Below are 26,365 nucleotides of genomic sequence, written 5' to 3' on the forward strand. Positions count from 1 at the left end.
ATCATGAGCATCGATGCAAGCAATTGGGATACGATGACAAAGTTAGCTAGCATGACCACCCCATCCCTAGTCGCCTCTTACAAGTTTAGTCGCCTGTTTCGGCAAGCATGGGTCACTGAATTAGGGATGAGTGTGTGTCTTAACGTCATAACTATGCTACAAGTGCTTTGACTGATTCTGTTCTTGTGCACAATGTAACCTTCTTCCTATATGTTTTTTCTATTCACCTTTATGTGGTATCTGCCTTTGCAGTGAAAACAAGTGGGGGACAATGTAACCCTTAGTATGTACAGACATTTGGCAAGCTGACAACTTGCCAACACTGGCTGGAATCTCAGATCACAGTGTCTGCAGGTGCAGATTCAAACATTACAGGAATTATGGTGTTCCAGCAACAGAAAAAGAAAAGAAAACAGACCACATGATATCTTTTAAAATTTATTATGTAATAAAAAAGCCCCTACAGAACATATTCACATGACCAAACACAAATAAATAAGTCATCTTCACCAGAAGATTCACTGTTACACAAACAAGCCATTTGACCTGAAGGTACACAGTTGACTGTTACATATATAGATCATCTTAACCCGGACGTACATGGTTGACTGTTACACAAAAAGTCATCTTGATCTGAAGGTACACAGCTGATTTGTCCATATATATGTCATCATGACCCGAAGGTACCCAGGTTCTTTGTCCATATATAGGTCATCAGAGGGTACATAGTTGACCTTTACATAAACAAGTCATCTTGACCTGAAGGTACACGATTTACTGATACATAAACATGTAATTTTACCTGAAGGTGGACAGTTGACTGTTACCTGTACAGGTCATCTTGACCTGAAGGTAAACAGCTGATTTGTCCATATATAGGTCATCTTGACCTGAAAGTACACAGTTGACTGTTACACAAAAAGTCATCTTGACCAGAAGGTACAGTTGGCTGTTTGATATATAGGTCATCGTGACCTGAAGATACAGTTGACCTTTGCATAAACAAATCCTGTTGACCTGAAGGTACACAGTTGACTGTTACATATATGTCATCTTGACCTGACGGAACACAGTTGACTGTTACATATATAGGTCATCTTGACCTGAAGGTACACGATTGACTGATACATAAACAAGTCATGTGACCTGAAGGTACACAGCTGACTCAGAAAGCAGTCTGCTTGACCTGAAGGAAACAAATAGCTTGTCACACCAGTCTGTGACAACACTGCATGCAGCACTCAAATCGTCAGTGATTAACATCGCAGCATCTGTGTTAGAGGCACTGTCAAAGTTTGACAAAAATCAGCAATTATTTTATACGTTTTTTTATTTATTGTATTACAGATTTGTTTGTTACGACCGACAAGCCAAACCGGAAAGGCCAAGAATGAAATGGAAACATGTGATTGGGTTAACAGGTGGTACATTTTGAAGAATCATTTTAAAAATTTTCTTACAGGCGATTTCAGGATATAATTTCAACAATTCTTATGGATCAGGAATCTACTTGTTTCGAAGAAGCTGTTGAAATGAAAATGTGTGTTCTTATGGTGATACTTTTGACACCACACTCTAGTTCATACTTTGTGCTGACCTTACTTTTCCCTAAAACAAGGAAAATATATAGGCTTTGCCTGTTTCTTCATAAAAGTAGACTGCCATTGTTACAGACCTTTGCTTGACAGGTTTACTTACATACTGAAACAGAATGAAAGTAAATAATGAAAAAAATGCTAATGATTATGTGATACTGTAACTGAGAAAAGCACATCTCAAAAAGTTGAAACTTGACAAGGAACCACGATACTCTACTTGATTTCGTGACAGCCTTGATCTTAGAGACACTTCCGACAAAGGCCAGCTATAAAGATCCATAATTGGAATTATCGTCGATGGGAAGAAATATTAACTATTATCAATATGAAAATTGTGTCATCGATAATATCTTACACAACCTTTTGTGATGAAATAAAGCAGACTTGTTTTTTACCATTGCCGAACACAGAAAGCAACTGATTTTGTTATATCTCAAATGCCTGAAAGTAGTCCGTGCCTAAATGTGTCACCACTCACCAGCGACATGAACTTTGTTGTTTTGTCTCTGAGCATTTTGCATATTTGCTCAAAGTTACTTCTATGATATTTATGGATAATCGATTAGTTAACGATGATCGATCTCTAAGATTTATATCGATAGCCACCCTGCTTCAGACATGGTAAGCAATTCACCCATTGGACAATCTGGGAAATCCAGCATGTGCTGTTTCTCCACTGTTACCATGGTTACAGTGGTAAGGAAGATGAACATTAAGGTGGTGTCAAGCAAGGCTAGCTTTTACTTTCGTATGTATCGGGCATTTCCCAACAGATCGTTTATGGCCTATTACCACGGTTATAATCAACAATACATTTTCAACTACCAACTTCTGAAAAGAAATAATTTTATTGTTCTGACATGTTGTTTAAATAATACTTTATTAGTTAAGTAAATGACAAGGAAGACATGAAACTTAGTTTAATTCATTATCTAGAATTCATAGATTCTTCATGTTCCTGAATTCGGAGATTGTGTATGTTTTCTAGCATCGGTGTGTATCATGTTTTAAACAATAGCATGAATGCCAAATCATGAACACAAAACATTACATGCCTCAACATCAGGACCGTCAAATTTATTAAATGCATGTAAAATGTAACATTTACTTTTATTCATTGAAACATCTGATGAAAGCTTAGCATAGCTGAACAATGTTTGTCAGTACAAAAAATGATCAAGCATATTTTGCAACATCAAATTTAACATAATTATGATAAAGCGATGAGGAGCCTGTACAACAGACTGAGGTTTGTATTTGAGTCCCACACAGGCATGGTCTTGTCCCCCTGCATGACGTGTAAAACAAGCGCAGTGATGGGTGCGTACAAAACATTTCCATCATCTTAACACCGAACACATTTCATTTCCACAATATGAAGCATGCCAACACCTAATACCGTATTCATCCCAATAAGTACCACATTCCTTATAAGCGCTTCAAATATACCTCTTCGTTCCATCAGAGACCATATAATATCTATTATATGGTCTCTGGTTCCATCAAATCAGCACTCATGCTGGTTGTCACACATCTTAAAGGCAAGTACCGTATGTGTTCTTGCTTGTAATGACATCAAACGTTATTTGTTTCATGCTGAATGTCAGGTTGAAAGGTAAAGTACAATAGCAAATCTTGTCCAAATGGCAAGATATAATTACAATGAACCTGTTTCTGTGGCTTTCAAGGGTTGAATACGGTACTTTTAAGAACTTACTCTTAATTTTACATTACTACAGATAAATATAAATAAAGTGCCATCTTATTTTAACAAGTAAATGTTTATCAAATTACAGACTAGTACATTATCAAACCGCCTTTAACTTAAATCTTTACCAGATCTCAGCAAAAAGCACGAAAGGAACCTTCTTTTTCCCTCAAGGGAGACAATTCTCAGTTACTCAACTGCAGAGTTGGAGAACTACATGCTCCTTCTATCAAACTGTAACATACTCTTAGGCTATAGCACTTTGCTCTATTACAGTAACAAGTACCGGTTGTCTACTGAAAGATAGCGGTTTCTGCATAGATGGTCCCTTAAACTCTGATGTTTCATACAAACTGAGAAATATCTACCACATGTGCATCTGCTGACTTGGTAAGCCATTGTTGACTGAATGTATGGTTCTCATAACTTTGACATATTTGGCACTTAAATAGACAGGCGTCAAATTTTGGTGCAAAAGATCTCTAATTTTTGGTATATTTGGAAATAATAAAATCAATCTTTCAAGAACTACTCTACTTTCAAAACCTAAAAATGGTAAATACATAAAAGTAAAGAGCACTGAAAAGCTTTGATATGTTACCATGGCAACGTCACCTTGGTTACATTAAATAAGGGAATGGGCAACAATGATGAGGGCTGAGGTAAAGACAATGATCAAAAGCCATTTACTTTACTCCAAGTAACTGATATGGACTGTGACAAAATAATATACAAAACATACAAAATAAAATAGAATTCAAAATGTACCCAAGCATACAAACTACATGATTTAGGTAGCAATAAATAAGACAAAAATGTCCACACAACTTCTGGACCAGGTGCAGAATATGAATGAGAATAGCATCAAACATGGAAGTTTGTTTTCGTTAGTTACATTCTTTTCATTAAAGCATTGGTTGAACCATATAAAATAAATCAAATTTTATCATCTAGGAATTAATACTTTATATTAATCACGATTGAAGCAAAAAGCCTCATGAAGCTAGTTCATCTCATACCTTAAGTTTCAATTATTGTAGAGACTAAAATCTGATTTGACATTTGCAGATAATTTGTTAAAACATGTTGTGAAATGATGTACATTGTAGTGGTGAATAAATACTGTCTCATCGCATGGCAGACCTAGGCGTTAGGCAGACCTCCACCCAGGGACAGGCTGACCCCTTCAACTTGCTGCTCCACCCCCATGGCAGGCGGACCCTCCTCAAATCACTGCTTCACCCCCTGGGCAGACTGACCCTCCTCAAATCACTGCTTCACCCCCAGGGCAGACTGAACCCCCCTCAAATCACTGCTTCACCCCCAGGGCAGACTGACCCTCCTCAAATCACTGCTTCACCCCCAGGGCAGACTGAACCCCCCTCAAATCACTGCTTCACCCCCAGGGCAGACTGAACCCCCCTCAAATCACTGCTTCACCCCCAGGGCAGACTGACCCCCTCGTATTACTATTTCACTCCCAGGGCAGACTGAACCCCCCTCAAATCACTGCTTCACCCCCAGGGCAGACTGACCTTCCTCAAATCACTGCTTCACCCCCAGGGCAGACTGACCCTCCTCAAATCTGCACCACACCCAGGGCAGAGTGACCCCACCAGAAAAAAACTGCTCCACCAGGCTAGGGATGATACCTTGTCCACCCTTACTAGGCAATCAAGATCTCAAAGGTTTCATACCACTTACAGGTATTTTGTTTCCCAAATTCGAACTGCTTTAGCTTTAAAATTGAAAATATATTTGACAAATTCAATGATTAATTTATTTTCAGTTGTTTTTTGCAGTCCAAAATGGAATACAAATCTTGTCTTTTCGAACTTCTTTCAGTTGACAATAACCCTAACATATGCACTCTTATTACAGACCAAAAAAGATATTTTACTCAAATAGTGCTTCAGACAAGAAAGTCACAGACAAGATTTTGGTAGTTTGTCTGATTAGTTAAAACTTTACACAGAAGTGGTACAAGACTTAACAGAGATTCAAACAGCACTGTGACCAAACAGGTGGAACACTATTTCAATCATGTATTTGTTGATGGTATCAAGACCCACTGCACACCCGCCTCAGGGCACCTGTCATGTTGCATAGGAGAGGGTGGCCGTCCCTGTAAGCTTCAATGGTCTGCCCGGCCAACACTCTAGGCTGCACAGTCACACATCACTCTCATCACATGCTTGTAAACAGCTCATAACCCATGTAAATGACTATAAGATTCCCCTGGAAGGACAATCAACTTGGAAGTATCTTAAACTCCTTCCTACGGAAATGGCAAGATGTTCTTGTCCATGAGTATTTGTAGACATCACGAATGACATGTACCGTAATTAACATTATCAATGCACCTCCTGGAAATATTTGGTTTCTTATCTTCAGTTCACCTGTATGAGGAGATGGGTGCCAGTATTTTCTCAAATCCTCTATGGTATAACAAATCAATTACTGCCTCAGATGTTTTTTGTGAATAAATTATGAGCTACCTCCAAAAAGAAAAGAAAACAGTTTTCCTTTGCATTGATGCAAACTTGGCACTGTCCACAACAAGTTAATGACATGTAGATAGACACCAAGGTTCAAAGGGCAAGTCAATTGTTATACAGGACATTTAAACTTTGATAATTAAATCACCACCAAAATAAAAAGAACACAGATGAGGCAGCAATTACGGATACAAGTAATTAATTTGACGTCTTGCTACCAGTCAGCTGTTGACTAAAGCTGTTTCTTACGGTATGTACTGTCATCAGATAACAACAAAATCAAGTTGAAACCAAGAAAGTTTTGAGAAGCAAATCAACCATGTAACTATTCTACTTAATTAACTTATAACTCATTGAAGTGTATGCACAATTGTTTTTTATTCAACAATTCCCCTCTTTCTATAAGTATTTGTCTCCATTCAGAACATACATACACAAAGCACTATGTCTACCAGAACAGGAGGACTTTTAATAATGATCACAATCTTGATGAAATTAATATGCAAATATTAAAAACATGGTAGGGCTTGTGTATTCACTAAAATCAAGATCACAAACTAAAACAAATGCCTTGTAAGAATTACTCAATATCACATCAAGTCCATTGCTACAGAAACTTAGATTGTTTTAACAGAACTGTAGCATTATAACCTTGTGAATAATGTTTTATCTTTCATAAGTGTCAGTATGGAAGACAACTGTTTAATGGTTTGTGTCATGTTCAGGGCATGTAGGCAAATATGAATAATGTTCAACTATGTCCATAGTCATCAGTGCCCTCTGTGAGATATCAAACGCTTACCTAACACTGTTGTATAAACTTGATCACAAATATCATAAAATATAAAGTACCTCATCTAAAACTCTCAAACTTCCATAACTGGAATAAAATACCAATAGGGATCTCAAAATCAATATGAGTTATCTCCCTTTGACTGTAAATTTCAAGTAAAAGGACAAAAGTTCATAAAATCTAAAATCACAAGTCATGTAAGCACATGCCAAACAAACTCAGACCATGAAAGTGTGCATTTCCTTCCCCACCCAGTCCCTCCTCCTTCAAATCTCTCACCATTCTTATACCGAAGGAGTAAATAAATAAGTTTTTTACCACATAGGAGATGCTCTGGTCTTCAGAGGTACCCATAAAAGAAAAGAAATTGTTTTTTCACTTAAGTAAAACTGACTGCAACTAATCTGGAAGAAAGATATGAATTTATCAATCCATTGTTGGAGTATCTGCCTTCTTCACAGCTGATACATTGAAACTGAACAGTCCAATGCCCACACCAGGGCAGTGCTTGGAGTGAGTGAGTATGGTTTTATGCCGCTTTAAGCAATTTTCCAGCAACATCACGACGGGGGACACCAGAAATAGGTTTCACACATTGTACTAATGTGGTTTGGAGCTCTTGCAGTGCTGAGGTATACCTTCGATGTAATGTCCTCTCCTGTTCCTGTTACATAATGGGTAAATCTTTGTCTAGGATGTTAAAACAACAGCTGATATGGTCATGAGAAAAGTCATGAGTGTTTGCATGGACTAGATGACGGTCCTCCACATTCGTCCTGGAGCTTGTGGTTCTGTGTGTTACACCACAGCTCAGCACTCTGGATCAGCTGACTGTGGTCACATGAGATTCTAGGTTTCTGACAGAGAACAAAAGTATCCTTGTTCGAGCAACATAATTATCAGCTGCCAAAATATAAAACATAGTCAATGTGTGAACAGAAGCTTTCCCAGGCAAAGCAAAATCAGTCCAGTATTTGGAGAACGAGAGGCTTCTTTAATACAGTTGTAATACATAACTCGAGCTCATTTCCAAACCTATCACCATGCACTGAAATCTGGTTGAGTATTCCTTGGGAGTGGTTGGCAATGTCTTAAGTTACACATTGGACACCTCTGGTTAGTTGATTGGCCAGCTAAATTCTTGCACAATGGAACATGGTTTTTGGAATGGAAATTGGTAAAATTCAAACACATAGAATGTACAATTAAAATTGTGTGCTAAAGCATTGAGCATTCACTGTAGAATCATCATTCAACTTTCACACCAGAGTGCAATCTTGGTAGCCCTGTTGCATTATGCAAGGAGGCAGTTACCTCCCTTTGATTGTAATGAAAAAATCCTAAAGATGGTTAGAATCAGACAATAGTTTGAAGTCGAATGTCTTTCTTAACTATCTGAAACTCAGGCTGTTTGTGGGGTAGCCAAGCCATGATGGCGGCCACATTTTCTAGGACACTAGAGATGATAGCACAAAACAAAGAGGCTATCACCAATAACACACACTGTAAAGCTCCCGTCCTTCGAATACTGAAGGATTTCATTGTGCCGAACATGAACAGAAAGAGGATAGTTCCAAGGAAAGAGCACAGGATGAGATGAATGCCATTCCAGGCCGGCAGGGGCCAGATGAAGCCGAAGAAGAAGCCCATTGTTGTGAAGGGGAGAGAGAGGCCAGACGCACTCATGAGGATCACGCCCATCTTGTACTTGTAGGGAATCTTTCGACTACTGGCAGTGAGGTAGATCCCCTGAATCCAGCGGCGGCGTTGACGGATGTAGTCCATCAACGTGAAGGTGCTTCGCTCCCACATTTCCCCCTCCACAAAGCCGAAACTGTAGCCCTCCTTGAAGGCCATCATCGCAAAGAAGCAGTCCTCGGCAATTGAAGACTCAGGTCCATGGTCGAATGAAATGTGTTTCTCTGCTGCGGCGTTGGCGATGATGAATGACCCCTTCCAGCTGAAGAACGGTTTGTTGAGAGTACGCAGAGAGAAGCGTAGTGCTCCATAATCAACTCCTACACGAACACTATCGGCTAGCGTGGTCACCCAGTTCACAATCTTATCCTTACTGTACGTGATCACACCTTGTCCAAATGAATGCTTGCCTTCTGATACAAAGTTGATGGTACCAATGACGGAGCTTTCTGTGAGGATTGTTTCCTCATCGAGATGCACAATCCAATCATCATCACTGAGGATGTCCACACCAGGCTCTAGGCTGTACTGGAGGGCTCGAGCTTTGAACAATGTTCCATTCCTTGTTGTGTAGTTGTGAGGAACAACTAGCTCTCTTGTGCGGGGATTCTTGGGTAGGTTTACAGGAATATCCGTCACTACTTCAAACATAAAGTTCTGCAGCCCCACACTGGTGCAGACTTGGAGGTTGCGTTCCACATTCTCCCGCACGAGCTCTGGGAATAATCCGCGCGTCACAACACGGAAACAGAAAAACGGTCCTAGAAGTGGAGATCTTTGGAGTTGTGGTTTTTCTGGAAATGTGTGATAGCAGATGATCCCGAGGAAGTTGAATCCAGCAAATACCAGTGGGAAGTACAGGAATATCCTCGGAGCAAACAAGATCCAGGTCAGAAAATAGCCATATTTTTCAAACGGGTCGAATCCGCTGTCATCATTTCCGCTGAGAACTGCGTAGTATGCATATATGACGAGAAGCAGAAGACAAACACAGCCGCCATGTTGCAGATTCCGTATGACGTGCATGATGTTGTTGATATGTTGACTTAATCCACTGTCCTTGTTCTCAGGAGCTTTGATTAAATATCTCTTGGCAGTCCCCCTCTAAAACATGTCGCCAATCTGCAAACACAAAAAATTCATATAAAAATTTCATTTATTGCTTCAATATCAACAAAAAGACAGTCAACAGAGTGTAAAGATGTTTAACAAACCTAAAAAATATTCCAATCCATTCTTGATAGTATTTACTTAAAATCTGAATCTCAAAAAATAATTAATTCATCTCATGTATTTTCTACCATCCTTGCCACTGAAAAGCCTATCCCTTTCAGCTTTATAGAACCCTGTCTAATATTAAGCTTGCTCAAGCACATGCTTAAATGATCAAAGACCCGCAACAATGCAGGATGAAGGATAACACGTAACACGTCCCAAATGACTCTTTTTACAACCTCTCTTTCAACCTGTAACATCAACATTAAAGTCTGAAATTGCCAGTAAAACCCTGAGTAAAACATGGCGACTTGAACTGCAGCAAGGCAAGGATCATGCACTATCTGTCATTGTGTCAATAAGGGTACAATCTAAACTTCTTACAGCCATTCTTCCTCCCTCAATCAATACCTCAGTGGCTTCCCTCCCCAGTTCAATGCACTGCACATCAGACACTAGAGATTTACCACTAAGCTTCTCAAGGAACAGATAAGGGCTTTCAAGAAAATTATTACAAGTGGTCAGTCAGACTGATCATCAAGTACTTTTACCAACTTAAAAACCTGTATACTGTAATAGACCATCAGTGTTTGGAAAATGATTTTGAAGACGGCAGCGATTGATTTAATTGATCCTAAACTCATGGGCAAGCCCCTGGATCAGGGCAAGCCCCTATATATCAGGGCAAGCCCCTATATATCAGGGCAATTGTTCTTGGCAGCTCTCCAATGTGTGAAACCAAAATATGAAGTGGGGACGGCAAGAGTATCGGGTGGGAAATTACATTGTTATTGATTAACTCCCTTTATGTTGTACCAACAAACGAGGAGTGAATGGCATTTCACATCACTGTTTAGATTATATGGAGTGAGGGAGTGAGTGTTTTATGTTGGATAACAAACAACTAAAATTACAGCCTTATCACTGCAGCCTGTTTTGATTTCACTGCTATGTTCAAAATTTAGCATGAATGGGGGTCCTTGTCATGACCTTTACGTTACATTTTTAATATTTTGGAGATCAAATACTGTAGCACCAGTTCCCAAGGACCGCAGTACCCACCTTAATCAGCACAGCAGAAAAAACCTCAAGTATTGATTGTAATCGCACAACCACTATTAAATATTCAGACAAACCAGTGGTTGACAGCAGAGCAATGACACCTCTTTGGGACATGACAACACCTCTTTGGGACATGACAACACCTCTTTGGGACATGACAACATCTCTTTGGGACATGACAACACCTCTTTGGGACATGAGACAGAATCAGCCAGCCCATGAATTGCGACCCCCCAATCTCAGCTTGAGTCTGCCCTTACAACAAGCATGCAATACCGGGGATCTGTTCCGGCCTGACTCCCAACACCCACAGGTGTAATGACATGGTGGGGTTGCGCTACTTTTATTTCATAACTTGATATTCTTTCTTTTTGCAGGTGAACCACCAACCTGAATCATTTGTTATTAAATTTCAAAGATCGAAGATGGGATATTGCAGGGCAGAAACATATTGGCTACAGGGCACTGTGAATGTTATGCTGTTTATAGCCACCTGGGAAATACTAGAGAGTTTGGTTGTTGCACAGTTTCTGTTATTATTCACGAGTTTTTACACCAGTATAACTTGTAATATAATGTAATTTAATGTGTGTATCATGATACAGGCGTTGTAAATCCGTGTATTGTATCGTTCTGTCCTGGACTCCCCACTACAACAAGCTTGGGGTCCTGGGGAGCCGTTCTGTCCTGGACACCCCACTACAACAAGCTTGGGGTCCTGGGGAGCCGTTATGTCCTGGACTCCCCACTACAACAAGCTTGGGGTCCTGGGGAGCCGTTCTGTCCTGGACACCCCACTACAACAAGCTTGGGGTCCTGGGGAGCCGTTCTGTCCTGGACACCCCACTACAACAAGCTTGGGGTCCTGGGGAGCCGTTCTGTCCTGGACACCCCACTACAACAAGCTTGGGGTCCTGGGGAGCCGTTCTGTCCTGGACTCCCCACTACAACAAGCTTGGGGTCCTGGGGAGCTGTTCTGTCCTTGACTCCCCACTACGACAAGCTTGGGGTCCTGGGGAGCTGTTCTGTCCTGGACTCCCCACTACAACAAGCTTGGGGTCCTGGGGAGCCTTTCTGTCCTGGACTCCCCACTACGACAAGCTTGGGGAGCTGTTCTGTCCTGGACTCCCCACTACAACAAGCTTGGGGTCCTGGGGAGCCGTTCTGTCCTGGACACCCCACTACAACAAGCTTGGGGTCCTGGGGAGCCTTTCTGTCCTGGACTCCCCACTACAACAAGCTTGGGGTCCTGGGGAGCCGTTCTGTCCTGGACACCCCACTACAACAAGCTTGGGGTCCTGGGGAGCCTTTCTGTCCTGGACTCCCCACTACAACAAGCTTGGGGTCCTGGGGAGCCGTTCTGTCCTGGACACCCCACTACAACAAGCTTGGGGAGCCGTTCTGTCCTGGACACCCCACTACAACAAGCTTGGGGTCCTGGGGAGCCGTTCTGTCCTGGACACCCCACTACAACAAGCTTGGGGTCCTGGGGAGCCGTTCTGTCCTGGACACCCCACTACAACAAGCTTGGGGTCCTGGGGAGCCTTTCTGTCCTGGACTCCCCACTACAACAAGCTTGGGGTCCTGGGGAGCCGTTCTGTCCTGGACACCCCACTACAACAAGCTTGGAGTCCTGGGGAGCCGTTCTGTCCTTGACTCCCCACTACGACAAGCTTGGGGAGCCGTTCTGTCCTGGACACCCCACTACAACAAGCTTGGGGTCCTGGGGAGCCGTTCTGTCCTGGACTCCCCACTACGACAAGCTTGGGGAGCCGTTCTGTCCTGGACACCCCACTACAACAAGCTTGGGGTCCTGGGGAGCTGTTCTGTCCTGGACTCCCCACTACAACAAGCTTGGGGTCCTGGGGAGCCGTTCTGTCCTGGACTCCCCACTACGACAAGCTTGGGGAGCTGTTCTGTCCTGGACTCCCCACTACGACAAGCTTGGGGAGCCGTTCTGTCCTGGACACCCCACTACAACAAGCTTGGGGTCCTGGGGAGCTGTTCTGTCCTGGACTCCCCACTACAACAAGCTTGGGGTCCTGGGGAGCCGTTCTGTCCTGGACACCCCACTACAACAAGCTTGGGGTCCTGGGGAGCCGTTCTGTCCTGGACACCCCACTACAACAAGCTTGGGGTCCTGGGGAGCCGTTCTGTCCTGGACACCCCACTACAACAAGCTTGGGGTCCTGGGGAGCCGTTATGTCCTGGACTCCCCACTACAACAAGCTTGGGGTCCTGGGGAGCCGTTCTGTCCTTGACTCCCCACTACAACAAGCTTGGGGTCCTGGGGAGCCGTTCTGTCCTGGACACCCCACTACAACAAGCTTGGGGTCCTGGGGAGCCTTTCTGTCCTGGACTCCCCACTACAACAAGCTTGGGGTCCTGGGGAGCCGTTCTGTCCTTGACTCCCCACTACGACAAGCTTGGGGTCCTGGGGAGCCGTTCTGTCCTGGACTCCCCACTACAACAAGCTTGGGGTCCTGGGGAGCCTTTCTGTCCTGGACTCCCTACTACGACAAGCTTGGGGTCCTGGGGAGCCGTTCTGTCCTGGACACCCCACTACAACAAGCTTGGGGTCCTGGGGAGCCTTTCTGTCCTGGACTCCCCACTACGACAAGCTTGGGGTCCTGGGGAGCTGTTCTGTCCTGGACTCCCCACTACATCAAGCTTGGGGTCCTGGGGATCTATTCTTACCTGGACTCCCCACTTACGTTAAACTTAAAAAAGTTAAACTTAAAAAAGTGGAACGTGATCTCAAGTGGAACAGTGTTTAACATTCTTGTTTTATTCAAGTAAAAAGCTTCGGAACTGTCAGCTTCCAGGATGGTCTCTATCTATTTCCACACATTTATTCTTGAGAGTAATTACATTTGCTCTTCAGATGATGATGATTTGAAACGTAAAACCTGCCACTGTAAGAAAGAGGTCCTGATGATCAAGTACTTCAGCATAGGAAGTAAATAGTCGTAAAGGCAGTCACAAAAGTTGGAGAATACTGCCATGGCAATATTCGTGTTTCATTAAAACATTACGAATCCCATTAGAAATCACTCATCTAGAAACTCAATTAATTTTTCCAAGAGGCAGGTTCCGAGTTGTTTTGACAACAGTCCTACCAAACAAAGTGTACCAAAGAGGCAAGAGAGGTATCATCTTTGATGCTTGTTCTTTGAATAATTTATATCCTGAGGTAAAAGATTCAATGAAAAACATTTTGCTATTTCCAGGAAACTCCATAATCTAGTTATCTGACTGAACCGATGATATTATTATAGTGGATATAGCCCGGCTCCCCATATGGCCATAAGCCATGGCCGACTGGTAGATGTTAACACTCGTATTACTCATGTGTTGATGGTGGGAAAATTGCTATGTGATGATCAAAGTTTCATATTTTGCATGTCTGGGTCATGTGAGGTCATTGATTGAGTAAGACTGGTATCAGCACTGCAGGTAGCTGGGAAAATAACTCATGAAAAAACATCAGCCTGGATTAGAATGCATGAGATTTCCGCATGGAATTGGGCAACTTTCCATATCATCTTAAAGGGGCCATCCAACACTGACAAAAGCCATCTCGACTTAAAAGTGTCAGCTTCATTTCTGGTTGCCGTGGAAATGTATTAGCTTATTTAGTAAACACGCTAAAATTGTCATCAGCAAGTTTTTAATTAAAGTCTCAACCAAGTGTAGTTTTCATCTCAACAGTCCCTGTCAAAACTTGACACTCAACTCATTCAGAATTTGGGAATCCTTTAAGTAGACTGTAAGCTGAAATGACAGACAAAATAACTAGTCATAGACTAAAGTCGCTAAAGTTAAAGACTACAAACATGTTGCTTTTAAGCTACATCATCAAAACAAATAGTTATCCAACATTTCGGATGTTTATCACAAATAGTTATCCAACAGTTCGGATGTTTATCACAAATAGTTATCCAACATTTCGGATGTTTATCAATGGTGTCCATGATTTATTCACTATCACTAATTGCTTCCATGGTGTTCCGATCTACAAATACACCTGGATGATTAGGGGAAGCTAAACCCGTCTGACCCCGACCTCGTCTTACATCGAACACTGCTGACCTCCAAGGATTAGCTGATCTCATACCAATTGTTCCACTAACACAAGTTGTACAAGAAACCCAATTGATAACCCTTCAATTGATGCTCAGATGTTAACAATAATTTGTGACTTAGCGGCCACACGGACAGCAGAATGTTTCAAATTGTTGCAGTTTATCATTATTTGTTATTAACATGACAGTCAGCATTATTTCCTCTGTATCATGGATGCAAGCAAATAATTGAGTCCAGGACAGACAAACCAGTTGATGATAAGAAATGTCCCATGTCACTGGGAATGCTGACATGCACTCAACCAACTCACGGAGCCTGGGGAGATACAATTTAGTCATCTCTCGTGACAAGCAATAGAGTGCTGGGGACCTATTCTAACCTGGGGCCCCACTGTATGACAGGCAATAGAGTGCTGGGACCTATTCTAACCTGGGGCCCCACTGTATGACAAGTAATAGGGTGCTGGGGACCTATTCTAACCTGGGCCCACTGTATGACAGGCAATAGCGTGCTGGGGATCTATTCTAACCTGGGCCCACTGTATGACAGGCAATAGCGTGCTGGGGATCTATTCTAACCTGGGGCCACTGTATGACAGGCAGTAGGGTGCTGGGGATCTATTCTAACCTGGGGCCCCACTGTATGACAAGCAATAGGGTGCTGGGGACATATTCTAACCTGGGCCCACTGTATGACAGGCAGTAGGGAGCTGGGGACCTATTCTAACCTGGGGCCCCACTGTATGACAAGCAATAGAGTGCTGGGGACCTATTCTAACCTGGGGCCCCACTGTATGACAAGCAATAGGGTGCTGGGGATCTATTCTAACCTGGGGCCCCACTGTATGACAGGCAGTAGGGTGCTTGGGATCTATTCTAACCTGGGGCCCCACTGTATGACAAGCAATAGGGTGCTGGGGATCTATTCTAACCTGGGCCCACTGTATGACAGGCAGTCGGGTGCTGGGGACCTATTCTAACCTGGGGCCCCACTGTATGACAAGCAATAGGGTGCTGGGGACCTATTCTAACCTGGGGCCCCACTGTATGACAGGCAATAGGGTGCCTGGGGACCTATTCTAACCTGGGCCCACTGTATGACAGGCAATAGCGTGCTGGGGATCTATTCTAACCTGGGGCCCACTGTAAGACAGGTAGTAGGGTGCTGGGGACCTATTCTAACCTGGGGCCCCACTGTATGACAAGCAATAGAGTGCTGGGGACCTATTCTAACCTGGGGCCCCACTGTATGACAAGCAATAGAGTGCTGGGGACCTATTCTAACCTGGGGCCCCACTGTATGACAGGCAGTAGGGTGCTGGGGATCTATTCTAACCTGGGGCCCCACTGTATGACAAGCAATAGGGTGCTGGGGACCTATTCTAACCTGGGCCCACTGTATAACAGGCAATAGAGTGCTGGGGAACTATTCTAACCTGGGGCCCCACTGTATGACAAGCAATAGAGTGCTGGGGAACTATTCTAACCTGGGGCCCCACTGTACGACAAGCAATAGAGTGCTGGGGACCTATTCTAACCTGGGGCCCCCACTGTATGACAAGCAATAGGGTGCTGGGGACCTATTCTAACATCAGCCCACTGTATGACAAGCAATAGGGTGCTGGGGACCTATTCTAACATCGGCCCACTGTATGACAAGTAATAGGGTGCTGGGGATCTATTCTAACCTGGGCCCACTGTATGACAAGCAATAGGATGTTGGGAACTATTCTAACAGCGGCCCACTGTATGACAAGTAATAGGGTGCTGGGGACCTATTCTAACCTGGGCCCCACTGTATGACAAGCAATAGGATGCTGGGGATCTATTCTAACCTGGGGCCCCACTGTATGACAAGTAATAGGGCGCTGGGGACCTATTCTAACCTGGGCCCACTGTATGACAGGCAATAGCGTGCTGGGGACTTATTCTAACCTGGGGCCCCACTGTATGACAAGCAATAGGGTGTTGGGGACCTATTCTAACCTGGGGCCCCACTGTATGACAGGCAATAGGGTGCCGGGGACCTATTCTAACCTGGGGCCCCACTGTATGACAGGCAATAGGGTGCTGGGGACCTTTTCTAACATGGGCCCACTGTATGACAAGTTATAGGGTGCTGGGGAACTATTCTAACCTGGGGAACCACTGTATGACAGGCAATAGGGTGCTGGGGACCTTTTCTAACATGGGCTCACTGTATGACAAGCAATAGGGTGCTGGGACCTATTCTAACATGGGCCCACTGTATGACAGGCAATAGAGTGCTGGGGACCTATTCTAACCTGGGGCCCCACTGTATGACAGGCAATAGGGTGCTGGGGAACTATTCTAACCTGGGCCCACTGTATGACAGGCAATAGGGTGCCTGGGAACTATTCTAACCTGGGCCCACTGTATGACAGGCAGCAGGGTGCTGGGGACCTATTCTAACCTGGGGCCCCACTGTATGACAAGTAATAGGGTGCTGGGGACCTATTCTAACCTGGGGCCCCACTGTATGACAGGCAAAAGGGTGCTGGGGACCTATTCTAACATGGGCCCACTGTATGACAGGCAGTAGGGTGCTGGGGACCTATTCTTACCTGGGCCAACTGTATGACAGGCAGTAGGGTGCTGGGGACCTATTCTAACCTGGGCCAACTGTATGACAGGCAGTAGGGTGCTTGGGACCTATTCTAACCTGGGGCCACACTGTATGACAGGCAGTAGGGTGCTGGGGACCTATTCTAACATGGGCCCACTGTATGACAGGCAATAGGGTGCTGGGGATCTATTCTAACATGGGCCCACTGTATGACAGGCAATAGGGTGCTGGGGACCTATTCTAACCTGGGTCCCCACTGTATGACAAGTAATAGGGTGCTGGGGATCTATTCTAACCTGGGCCCACTGTATGACAGGCAATAGCGTGCTGGGGATCTATTCTAACCTGGGGACCTATTCTAACCTGGGGCCCCACTGTATGACAGGCAGTAGGGTGCTGGGGACCTATTCTAACCTGGGCCCACTGTATGACAGGCAATAGGGTGCTGGGGACCTATTCTAACCTGGGCCCACTGTATGACAGGCAATAGCGTGCTGGGGACTTATTCTAACCTGGGGCCCCACTGTATGACAAGTAATAGGGTGCTGGGGATCTATTCTAACCTGGGCCCACTGTAGGACAGGCAATAGCGTGCTGGGGACTTATTCTAACCTGGGGCCCCACTGTATGACAAGTAATAGGGTGCTGGGGACCTATTCTAACCTGGGCCCACTGTATGACAGGCAATAGGGTGCTGGGGACCTATTCTAACCTGGGCCCACTGTATGACAGGCAATAGCGTGCTGGGGACTTATTCTAACCTGGGGCCCCACTGTATGACAAGTAATAGGGTGCTGGGGATCTATTCTAACCTGGGTCCACTGTAGGACAGGCAGTAGTGTGCTGGGGACCTATTCTAACCTGGGCCCCACTGTATGACAAGTAATATCAAACCCTTCACATACAACTGGGTTAACAAATTGTCATCAAATTATGATGGATGTTACAGGAATCTTCTTGCACATCTTCAGCACAGTCACTTAAGTTTCAAGTGTCAACAATGCTGTGGCCCTGTTGAGGACTCACTTAGGTGTGTCTGTATATCAAACATCCAGTACATCATCGAATCAGGGGGATGTGCTTTTTCTCTAAAGCAAATATATCACCCTCTGCCGCTTTTCCTTGTCAATAAGCGATGTTCCACAAAAATCCACAAGCACAATGAAAAGTAACACAGCTGAGGATCTTCCCTGGCAACAATGTATCTAGCTTAAGTAGTTGTTTTTTATGAACTGATGTTGGTGTAGCAGACAAAAAGAGACTTAGAATTTAGCCAACACATCTGTTGAATACCTTCTAAATATATCCCAGTGATTAAGGATGCGGCATTTGATATACTCTCATGTTTCCCTGTTCCTTTCATAATCAAATGAATGTATCAAATCATATATGCTGAAAACAGCAAGGAATAGAAATAAGGGAGTGAGATTCCAAAATTCTCACTTCAAATCTTAGCTCCACTGATAGAAATTAACAACAGCTCATGAATATGTACTCCAACATTTGACACAACAGTAATTGGTTTGCCAATCAACTGAGACAGAGCAGATTCCTTTTCTGTCAACAGGACAAGAGCAATAGGAGCCTTACAAGCCTTACTTGGCTAATCAATTATCATTAATTATCAGTTATCAATGTTATCTGAACTTGACAAAAACACATCTCACCTCTTTGTGTGATCATACGTCCTCGACAACCTACCAACAAGCTTGAAACTACAACTATACATTCCCTGCCGGAGACACCCCCCATCCCACTGATCAAGGAAGTCGAATTTTGTTTGTTACTCACTCAACCCACTAACCTTTGACCCCAACCCCTGCTCAACCTTTGACCTCTACCTACCTCATCACATGGGCTTGTTCTTCCTGTGATAATACTGCAAGGAGTGTGTAGAGAGAGAGAGAGAGAGAGAGAGAGAGAGAGAGAGAGAGAGAGAGAGAGATGGTATCTTCACATCTAAGCATCAAACTTCCAGATGATTCGCTTCTTTGAAATCATAATATTTATTGTTCCTAACTTGTTTTCGGGGCAATGGTCATGATTTTTAACCATGTTAAGACTCCAAAGTACATGCCCAGAAAAGAAATGTCTGCCGAGATTCTGAACTAAAACAAATAAAATGCCATTTGAAGGATGAATTATTTCTTTACTGAGTCAGCATATTCTGCAACAATAAATATAGCACACATACATCAATCAAGATATATTTTGACTTCACTAAAAAGGAAGAACAGGAATTTGTTGATAAATAAATATAAGATAAATCTCTGCCAGATCCTCACTTTTGACAAAAAATATCATTAAACACCAAACAATAATAAGAATTGTTTCCATGGACATGAACATGACAATGTTACAAAGTATGAAACATATGAATAAATATATGTACTGCACAGGTGTAAACAACTGACCTCGATTTCAATCCTGTCGAGTACGAATGCATAAATCCTGTATTACGCTGAATGGGAAATAACTTGTTGTGTCACATTTGACACGCACACAACTGAGGTAAATGTAGCCATGTGTAGGACATACCTTAGAGTTTCGGCCAAAACACCATCAAATATTTCTCCCGTCCAAATGCTGCTTATCTTTCTAAAGCATATCCAACATGGAACCCAGCTTTATTACATCATACAATGTTGTAAGAATGTGTCAAGTGACTGACAATATGCCGACTTGCCATGAATGCAGAACAATTTTCCAGACAATTTCTTTCCCTTCTTTTCCAGCCATCATCATATCATAAATTATTGAGACATAATCATAAACATTCCCCTTACTTTGCATGGATTGAACAAAGAGGTCATGATAATAGGGCAGGTATGTGATACAACATATATCCCCATGTACACACAGGCTGGATATAGAGGTGATGATAGGGCAGGTATGTGATACAACATGTATCCCCATGTACACACAGGCTGGATATAGAGGTGATGATGATAGGGCAGGTATGTGATACAACATATATCCCCATGTACACACAGGCTGGATATAGAGGTGATGATAGGGCAGGTATGTGATACAACATGTATCCCCATGTACACACAGGCTGGATATAGAGGTGATGATAGGGCAGGTATGTGATACAACATATATCCCCATGTACACACAGGCTGGATATAGAGGTGATGATGATAGGGCAGGTATGTGATACAACATATATCCCCATGTACACACAGGCTGGATATAGAGGTGATGATAGGGCAGGTATGTGATACAACATGTATCCCCATGTACACACAGGCTGGATATAGAGGTGATGATAGGGCAGGTATGTGATACAACATATATCCCCATGTACACACAGGCTGGATATAGAGGTGATGATGATAGGGCAGGTATGTGATACAACATATATCCCCATGTACACACAGGCTGGATATAGAGGTGATGATAGGGCAGGTATGTGATACAACATATATCCCCATGTACACACAGGCTGGATATAGAGGTGATGATGATAGGGCAGGTATGTGATACAACATATATCCCCATGTACACACAGGCTGGATATAGAGGTGATGATAGGGCAGGTATGTGATACAACATGTATCCCCATGTACACACAGGCTGGATATAGAGGTGATGATGATAGGGCAGGTATGTGATACAACATGTATCCCCATGTACACACAGGCTGGATATAGAGGTGATGATGATAGGGCAGGTATGTGATAAAACATGTATCCCCATGTACACACAGGCTGGATATAGAGGTGATGATGATAGGGCAGGTATGTGATACAACATATATCCCCATGTACACACACAGGCTGGATATAGAGGTGATGATAGGGCAGGTATGTGATACAACATGTATCCCCATATACACACACAGGCTGGATATAGAGGTGATGATGATAGGGCAGGTATGTGATACAACATGTATCCCCATGTACACACAGGCTGGATATAGAGGTGATGATGATAGGGCAGGTATGTGATACAACATATATCCCCATGTACACACACAGGCTGGATATAGAGGTGATGATAGGGCAGGTATGTGATACAACATATATCCCCATGTACACACACAGGCTGGATATAGAGGTGATGATAGGGCAGGTATGTGATACAACATATATCCCCATGTACACACACAGGCTGGATATAGAGGTGATGATAGGCCCACTTTAGGGATGTGATACAACACAAATGCCTATACACAAGCTGGATATAGAGAAATGTTGCTACCAGTCATTATGTCATTTTTCAATCTGTGCATTGTTTGACTGATCCAAACCTCAAACAGATTATGATACATTAGTAGATTGTGTACGTAAGCTAGGCTGCGAATGACTGAGAAGAATGATACATGCATAACTGGTGTAAATATAAAAAAAAATCTCCTCCCACATTATATGCCTGGCTACGACCTTTAGCAGTGAAAATATTTTTCATCCAAAATTATCTTCCCTATGCTGAAGTTATATTCTTGATAGATGTATATATTTTAAGACTGATGTCTAGTTCAGATAATGATACATAAATATCAACCCTCCAGCCATGGTGAGTCTCAAGACAAGATAGCAAGGATGTCCATACCTGATAGCACCATCTTTATATACCACAAATGTATATCACATCAGGTCTTCATGATGGAAAAGCCACACAGGCCATATCTATTAATCACTACCAAATGGTGATACAACCACCTATTATTTACCGGGTAGATTGGGTTTGGTCGTAGAACTATATTTCTCAGCATACCTGCATTTTCCAAAGAGAGTGAAATTGTTAATCTACACATCCTGCCTTCTCTATACATATATATATATAAACAGTATTCAAATTGCTATGACTCAATACCTAATATCCCTTAAACAGGAAACTTGTTAATCTGGATAATGTCCCTGAGAATTATACTGTCCAGTTTAATCAGGTCGCACTGTATATTGCAAATGCACCATACAAAGTGTATATTTAAGGGACATGAAGTAAAAACATTGACAAGAAAAAAAAACTTCAGTTCATATCCTATTTGGGAAAGGGGATGCAAAGCATTTGGTGAGGATGTTATATTGCTGAAAGGGGGCGGTCGGGTAGCCTAATGGTTAAAGTGTTCGCTCGTCACGCCGAAGACCCGGGTTTGATTCCCGACATGGGTACAATGTGTGCCATGCTAGTGCTTGAATATTGCTAAAAACGGCGTGAAACCATACTCACTCACTCACTCACTATATTGCTGAACATACTTCAAGATTGGGCAAATTTAAAATTTAAAATGATACAGGCCAGCTTCCAAACTAATGTCACCTATAAAATCTAATCTGAACTGGGGAAAATATCCTGACTGCTCAGGGGGCAATTACAAGCCCATGTCCTCGTCTGCCACAAGGCAGCTTCCCGTGTCACCTAATGATGGCCAACTGAGGGCAGCCACACTGACATCAAAGACTCCACCATCCTTTGTGATTACAGTAGTGGAACCGGCCTAAATCAGATCTACTTGCAGGATAAGCTGGCGGACAGCGAGTTAGGGATGATGAAAGAACCAGCTCCACTTCAAAATATTTACAGAATTGGGCAAGAAAAGTGTAAGTTGTTTGTGTATCAATTAGGTCCAGAGAGCTGAAATTGTTTCAATATCAGTTTGAAAATGAGTAGCAATGGTATGTTTCTTTCCTATAGTGTATGAAATTTGGGAGACAAATATCACATTCCTTTTACACTTGAAGCATCACATGAAAGATGATAGGACAAACATTCATGTCAATTATTCCCTTTCAGGCATGGAGTCATTAAAGACAGTCCAGTCTGGAATGAGATGAGTGATGCGGGCGATAACACCACTCTTCAAGTATTAGTGTCATGTGATGGTTCAGTCGGTTGTGTGATGCAGGTTGTCTGTTGATGGCGGTGGTGCCACACAGGTATGCATGATGGTGCTCGTACCCAATCTCATGTTCATCATCAATCTTGGACATCAGGACAACAAGCAGCCCTGGCAGGCACAACTCTGAACCATAGGTCAGCCCTGCACACAGTGAGATGTGCTGAAGCCAAGGGACACAACTCTGGACAATGAGTCATAGACCTGCAACCTCCTCACAGTGATAGCCTGTTTGTGGAGCTCTCTATACTATCGCTGCCACCAGTGAAAGCTCCCCACTGTGATAGGTGGCTACAACCATGCTTGGAGTTGAACTCACCCCCGAATGACCATTATGTTTACAAACAAGTGAGGACTGTCGTGATGCCGAATACTCTTACCCCAGCTAAATTATTTTCTTTGTTGGTCAATTTAAATTCTATTTCATTTCAACTATCATGTAATTGGTATAGTAAGAATGTAAGGGGGAAGCTGGGTTAATTTCCGTTTGTCTGCAATCTTGAACCAATCTGATCAAACAAACAAAAAGGTAAATTCATCTGGGAAATATGGTCAGTCATAAACTTTTTTTCAAAATTCACTATAATGGCATTCCCAAAGAAAAACAAAAGTATGAACATTACTACATTTGGAGTTAATGAGCAAATTTCAAGATTCTTGTAATGGCTGCTCCCAAACTGATGTCAGCAAAATACTGAGAGTGTACCGAAGGAGTCACACGCTCGGAAGGAGCTTGATAGACCTTTAGGGAAGGGACACAACTCTGCACAGTGAAACTTGGAACAAAGGGTCAACACAATGTGCCGTAGGACCACATATACTCCCTGTATATTATCAGTATATCCTAAACGTTTAGAAAAGCATAGCAAAATAATCATGAGACAAAATATTAACTCATGTATCTGACTCATTCCAAACAATTGTGATATGTCCGGTGGCTGTCCATACAGAAGCATGATCTGTTACCTGGTTACATTTGCACCTGGCCAATATTACATGTCAGGTTTAACTTACTGAAACTTTGGTTGACACTCATGGACCCACATGGGATTCAAACCTTGTGCTTGCTCATGACCATTCAACATCGATAGTGTGTCCACAATGAGTTTATATAAACTTCAGCAGATAAATGCATCATGTATTTGCCTACCCGAACAAGCTTGAGTCTATTGTTATTTCATTCTGTTCCAAAGAATCTGAACTGCATCAAACAAGCTGCAGAAGTAGGCACCATAGATGCAGTCCAGTCCACACTTCAATCCAGACTAGCGGTTTATGTAATATAATCAGATTTGAGGTAAGATCCAGAATTGCACTAGTAACTTGAGTCTGTGTGCATCAAATCTGCATGACGCAGTGAGCACTACCACACACCATACTGAAACCAACACTGATGTCACACAGTACCAGTTCCTCAGAGACACAAAACACCTCCCAGTGCTCAACCAGAACTGGAATTGTGACAGGGCTCAATGACAGTCAGGGCCAAATGTTTGCCTTTCTGAGAAACAGCATCAGGCTGCTGAACACTGGGTGAGTCTGCTGAACACTGGGTGAGTCTGTTGAACACTGGGTAAGTCTGCTGAACCTTTGAAGAGTTTGCTGAACACTGGCCACTGGATGAGCTGGTACTAAACTCTCCAGCAAATACAATCCTCCTCCGTGCTACATCTGCTTCTGTTTTAATTACCGACCAATTGAAGGCTGTAAATTATTGATTGTGATCAGAATGGTAATACCAGCAACTGTGTTAAAGCAGTGGGCAGACAGGGAGTCACCAATCTAATCCTAACAAATCTTTCCGCTCAAGGAAAAAGCCATGATATTTGAGGCAAACACCATAATGCAACTTGTTGATAGTTGTAGGTGAAAAACTGGGGATATGATTTGCAGCACTGAATTACATATTTCTCATATTATTGAATTGTGCATCAGACTAACATTAGATGCAGGAGATTTTACTGACTCTCTGTTAGAGTGTGTCGGTTTGGTTGACTTGGCTGATGCATGTCATCGTATCCCAATTGAATGGATCAATGTTCATGATGTCAATCACTGGATTGTCTGGTCCACACTTGATTATTTACTGACTACCATCATATAGCTGGAATATTGCTAAGCGCGGTGTTAAACAAAAAACAAAAATCATCCTCAATATAAAGTCATGAAGTCTTTAACATAAAGGTGCAGGCAGTTCAGTGTAAGAGCCCGTCAGTTAGCCCAGTTTGAGGATTTTCAATTTACATCACAGGTCATAACTATAATAGTTTGGGGCAAAACTATACTTGATTACACTACACAAGGGGTAGAGCAAAATTTATTTCTCAATTTGAGTGTTTGTTTTATTTCATGTTGCACTCAGCAATATTTCAGCTATATGACAGCGGCCATTAAATAATCAAGTCTGGACCAGACAAACCGGTGACTGACATCATGAGTATCAAAGAGCACATGCCACAAGGCATGAGACATTTTGCTGCTGTAGTCTGAGTGCTCATTGGTCTGAGCACTAGACTGTTTCCCTTTCTCAGGCTGCGGCTTGATTCATCGGTTAATCTGCGCGACTACGGCGCAAAGCTGGCGTATGTATTCACGAGTCATGAAGGAACACAGTATGTACATACCAGTGAAGTACTAACAATGTCAAGTCAACTGCACAGTATGTAGTCCCCTTCTTCAAACTCACTGACACTGGATCCGAGATGAATAACCTGAGCAGACAGGAGCACACAACCCACGCAGACAAAACACAGTGTCTGTATCGCTCAATTTGTGATGATTCATTGAACATTTTGTTGATGTGTTGCAAAACTATTTGATAAGTTCTTGCTCTGATGCCACTGTAATGCATCAGGTGAAAAAGGAATAAATATAATGTTTCAAGCTTTGAAATTTGACACCAAACAATCTGAAGCAATAAATTAGCCACTCCTTTCACAGTTTGCCTAGAGTAATGGTCATTCAATTAAATAATGGAGGAAAAACTGGGTCATGAATCAACGCAAACTAAAACCGACCAGCAAAATCACAAATCTGTTGAATAAAAATATGAATGATACAAGCATGATTCACTTGGCGAAAAAACCTCATTAAAACCAGAAAGAGAAAATTAGAAACTGTAAGAGCTTTCTGTTGTCAATGAAAACAATCAGGCTTACAATCAATGGCACTTTGCCTCCTGGAACCTCAATCTTGGAAAAGATAGAATTACCACTTCTTGAAATGCCAGCCAATCAGAGCATTTGTATCGTGTAACTATGGTTACCACATTACAGC

At 42.8% G+C, this 26,365-nt stretch overlaps 1 protein-coding gene across 9 annotated transcripts in view; it reads right to left on the reverse strand.

Annotated features, from left to right (window-relative positions):
• Window positions 1-425: 425 nt before the first annotated feature.
• The window catches only part of LOC124147537 (beta-1,4-mannosyltransferase egh-like), a 135,646-nt gene continuing 109,706 nt past the window's right edge, over window positions 426-26,365 (reverse strand). For 8 of the 9 annotated variants that reach the window (XM_046518157.2, XM_046518162.2, XM_046518159.2 and 5 more), the window contains one exon: window positions 426-9,417. In XM_046518157.2, the coding sequence (XP_046374113.1) occupies window positions 7,954-9,321 (1,368 nt within the window). In that variant the 5' untranslated portion in view covers window positions 9,322-9,417 and the 3' untranslated portion in view covers window positions 426-7,953. Of the gene's footprint in view, window positions 9,418-18,911; window positions 19,029-26,365 lie in introns of those variants that run through there. The other variant, XM_046518166.2, reaches the window with a different exon arrangement.

The sequence above is a fragment of the Haliotis rufescens genome, unplaced genomic scaffold (assembly GCF_023055435.1).
Source record: "Haliotis rufescens isolate VD_foot unplaced genomic scaffold, xgHalRufe1.0.p SCAF_7, whole genome shotgun sequence".
Lineage (NCBI taxonomy): Eukaryota > Metazoa > Mollusca > Gastropoda > Lepetellida > Haliotidae > Haliotis > Haliotis rufescens.